Source organism: Lactuca sativa, chromosome 9 (assembly GCF_002870075.4).
Source record: "Lactuca sativa cultivar Salinas chromosome 9, Lsat_Salinas_v11, whole genome shotgun sequence".
Lineage (NCBI taxonomy): Eukaryota > Viridiplantae > Streptophyta > Magnoliopsida > Asterales > Asteraceae > Lactuca > Lactuca sativa.
Window position 1 is genome coordinate 210,077,134 of NC_056631.2, and position 4,708 is coordinate 210,081,841.

At 36.5% G+C, this 4,708-nt stretch overlaps 1 protein-coding gene across 1 annotated transcript; it reads left to right on the forward strand.

The window, feature by feature from the left end:
• Nucleotides 1-647: 647 nt before the first annotated feature.
• Nucleotides 648-4,495, forward strand: LOC111881008 (receptor-like protein kinase 7). The gene is made up of 2 exons (XM_023877404.3): nucleotides 648-3,325; nucleotides 3,895-4,495. The coding sequence occupies exons 1-2, from the start codon at nucleotides 766-768 to the stop codon at nucleotides 4,269-4,271; spliced, it is 2,937 nt and encodes a 978-aa protein (XP_023733172.1). The 5' UTR covers nucleotides 648-765; the 3' UTR covers nucleotides 4,272-4,495.
• The last annotated feature ends 213 nt before the right edge of the window (nucleotides 4,496-4,708 follow it).

Sequence of the window (4,708 nt, forward strand, 5' to 3'; positions counted from 1 at the left end):
TGAAAGATGAAGAAGATTTTCAGGCTAAAACAAAGGAAAATCAAATACACACAAATCGATTTCTGGGGAAGAAGAACATACCTAAAAAATCCGAAACGTGTGTTTTTTTGGCTATATGTGTTTATGAAAGATGTGGAAAGAGAGAAGGATTTTTTGTTCATTTACTTTTTCTTTCTTTTCAAATAAAAAACTAAACTAAGAACGTAACTTTTCATGTCCACTACGTAATGTTACGTTAAAAAATAGAATCTATACTTTTTAACATAGCCGACGAAGGATGGATTCTAGATACAGACATCATAAAAGCAAGCAAATCCTCCGTGTGCTAGTTAGTCAACAGTGGATGGCCGCTATTGGGGTCAAACAGCCTTTAAAATGTCGTTCCAACTTCCAATCATTGAGATTTAATGAAAATATTTATCTTATAATGTCTAGAACTGTAATTAAATATTCATCTAATCAAGGGATGCATACTGAATCTCCTAAAAAAATATAATCAAGCTATTTTTTAGTATTTATGATAATATATTTTCATTAATTTTAACTGTGTTTTGGTTAAAAAAATATTCACCTAACAATTTTTTTTTTAATATGTAATTTTATTAGAAAGGATAAGTTAGAAGCTTCGTGCCATATATTACTTCAAACATGTGAACTGATCAGGAAACTTCCCCCTCAATGACAACAAACGCCTCCTTCAAGATTGCGTTCCCATTTCTACCTTGTCAAATGGATTGACTCAAAACTATCCTAACTACGACCGGAATGTCGTCGGAACCCATCACCGGTGATCACCGGTTTATCCTCTTCCTTCTACCTCTTCTTTGCTTCATAGTCCACTCTTCTTCCCAATCTGACCAACGTCAAATTCTTATCAAATTCAAATCTACCCTCCAAAATTCAAACTCAGAAGTGTTTAATACATGGAATGGAAAAACACCTATCTGCAATTTCACAGGTATCGTCTGCAACTCCGATGATTTGGTGAAAGAAATCAATCTTTCGCAGCAACAACTCGCCGGAACTCTTCCGTTTGATTCAATATGTTCTCTGAAATCGCTACAGAAAGTCTCCCTCGGAGCAAATCATTTGTATGGAACAATCAGTACCCATGTATCAAATTGCACCAATTTGGAGTACCTTGATTTGGGGAATAATTCCTTCTCCGGCGAAGTCCCGGATTTATCTTCGTTAACCCAGCTCAAGTTCTTGAATTTGAACCTCAGTGGATTTTCAGGGTCGTTTCCATGGAAATCGATCGGAAATCTTACGGGTCTTACTTTCTTGAGTTTAGGAGACAACCCTTTTGATAGAACTCCCTTCCCTTTGGAAATATTAAAGTTCCGGCAGCTATACTCTCTTTATCTTTCAAACTGTAGTATTGAAGGGAAAATCCCGGAAGAAATCGGAAACCTCAGTTTGTTAGAAAGCCTTGAGATCTCCGATAGTTATCTCGTCGGAGAAATTCCGGTGGGAATCACGAAGCTCACAAAGCTTCGGATGCTTGAGCTCTACAACAATCAACTCTCCGGGATTCTTCCAGTTGGGTTAAGTAACCTCGTAAATCTTGCAGAGTTTGATGTTTCGACTAACAATCTTGAAGGCGATTTATCGGAGTTACGAAACTTGACAAAAATAGAATCTTTACAGTTGTTTGAAAACAATTTTTCGGGAACAATTCCTGAAGAATTCGGAGAATTCAAGTTTTTAACGCAATTTTCAATCTACGATAACAAGTTCACCGGAGAACTCCCTGCAAAAATTGGTTCGTGGGCTGACTTTGAATACATCGACGTGTCGCAAAACTTCTTAACTGGTCCGATTCCACCTGACATGTGTAAAATGGGAAAAATGGAGAAACTTCTGATGCTTGAAAACAACTTCACCGGCGGCTTTCCGGAGACTTATGCAGATTGTTCTTCCTTGCTTCGTATTAGAGTGAGCAATAATTCACTTTCCGGTAGAGTTCCTGATGGGATTTGGAGTTTGCCGAATATAGGTATGATTGATCTTGCAATTAATCAGTTTGAAGGTCAAGTCGCACCAAATATTGGTGAAGCAAAGTCGTTGACGCAGCTTTATCTCGCTAACAATCGGTTTTCCGGTCAACTGCCGGTGGAAATATCGAACGTTTCAACTCTGGTGGAAATTGAGCTGGTTTCAAATCAATTTTCCGGTGAAATTCCGTCAAGAATTGGTAACTTGAAGAAGCTAAGTAAACTTCATCTACAATATAATATCTTCTCTGGTGCTATTCCGGAGTCTTTGGGTTCATGTGTCTCTCTTGATGAAATCAACCTCGCCGGAAATTCATTCTCTGGTGAAATTCCGGCGACTCTTGGTTCTCTACCGACTTTGAACTCCCTAAACCTATCGGGTAACAAACTCTCCGGAATGATTCCGGCGAGGTTATCATCATTGAAGTTGAGCCTCATTGACTTGTCAAACAACATGTTGATTGGAAGAGTGCCGTCGGCTCTGTTATTGGTGGCTTACAATGGCAGTTTCGCCGGAAATCCAGGGTTATGTGCCGACGGAAGTAAAGATCTCCGGCAATGTTCACCGGTTTCCAACAACTCCGATCACTTAAAAGTGGCTGTATATTGCTTCATAGCCGGTGCACTTCTCCTGGTGTTGTCCTTATCATGTTTCTTGTTCATGAAGCTCCGGCAACATGACCACAAAGATCCAATCAACCGGGGTTATTCATGGGATGTAAAAAAGTTTCATGTTCTCAATATTAATGAAGATGAAATACTTAAATCTCTCAAACAAGAAAATATAATTGGGAAAGGCGGCTCCGGGAACGTCTACAAGGCGGTTTTGGGTGGCGGTGAACAACTTGCCGTGAAACACATGTGGAAGTTTGTACCGGATTCCGGTGGCCGGAGTAGTGCGGCGATATTGCCGAAAGGGAAAAGGCGGTGGTCGGAGTATGAGGCGGAGGTGGCCGCTTTGAGCTCACTCCGACACATGAATGTGGTGAAATTGTATTGTTGTATCTCGAGTGAGGACTCGAATTTGTTGGTATACGAGTATATGCCAAATGGGAACTTGTGGGACCGGTTACATACGTATAAGAAGATGGAAATGGATTGGAATGTACGATACGAGATCGCGATGGGGGCTGCAAGGGGGTTAGAGTACCTACATCATGCTTGTGATAGACCAGTGATACATCGGGATGTGAAATCGAGTAATATTTTGTTAGATGAGGAGATGAAGCCAAAAATAGCCGATTTTGGTCTAGCAAAGATTGTGCACGCAGAAAAGGTTATCGATTCGACTCATGTTATTGCCGGAACTCATGGTTATATCGCTCCTGGTAAGTTTTTTATATCTTTTATGTCATATTTGTAATGTCATCCTTCTTTAATTTATTCCTATTACACCATTATGTTTTGAAAATACCCCTCTTTTATAGCAAGTTAATTAAATTACAAATCAATTTTTACTAATATTAAAAGATTGATGTTTCAATTTATAATGTTCTAATATAAACAATTGCAAACACCATCTTAGAATTAGATAGATTTTTCGAAACATAACGATTTAATTTGATTTTTTTTAAATAAAATGGTTTTATTGAAATGAACGAAAATAGGATTATGTAGTACGTAAATAACTGAAAGTATATTATTATTTCTTGCATTTCATTTTCCTTTTTAGGGTCAAATTGATTTCTTTAACATTTTCATTTATTTCTCTTCAACAATATAGATACACGTGTGGACACAAGAGTCATGTATATATTTTCTGCAAGTAAACTGTATTAATAATAAAAAAGTTGAATGTTATAATACACAAATAAATGAAAGCATATGGCTACTTCTTATCTTAATCCCTTATTACCAAATCGATTCATTTTCATATTTACGTTAATTTCTCCTGCAGAATATGGATACACATGTAATGTGACAGAGAAAAGTGATATCTATAGTTTTGGCGTTGTTCTCATGGAGTTAGTAACCGGTAAAAAGCCCGTAGAACCTGAATTTGGTGAAAACAAGGACATAGTTTATTGGGTTCATAATGAAATGAGAACAAAAGATAATTTGATCGCATTAGTGGACTCTAACATTTCAAAAGATGTGAAGGAAGAGGCTGTTAAAATGTTGAGCATTGCATTTCATTGCACTATGAAGATACCGACATTGAGACCTTCAATGAGGATGGTGGTGAAAATGCTAGAAGAAATCAAGCCTAACTCGCTTATCGATGTAGTGATCGATAAAGTGGGTGAAAACGTCATTTCACAATATAAAAATTGAATTCTGTATATGTAAGAGTTAGAATGAACGATAAAACGGTGATCAAAACATGTATGACCACCGTTACTTTTTTTGCAGTTGTATTATATAGTCTTGTAGTAATTTTTCCTCATGTAAGTAATGTTATTTTCTTCTATAAGTAAGGTTATTTTCTTCTACAAAATAATGTAAACTCAAGCATAAATAACTACCACATCATTGTTTTGAAAAAATATTATTTATAATTGCTATTGTTAACTGAGGCTGAGGCATCAAAAAAATTTCTACTATCTATTTACTATAAACATTTAGTTTCAAGCAAAAAAAAAATGTACTTTTTTATCCGTTTTTGCCTGTAAGCGTTCAACTAATTCATTCAATAGATAAAAAGTGATTAAAACATCAAGTTGCTTTATTGCAATACAAACTACGACTTTTTTCAAAAACGGATAAAAAAG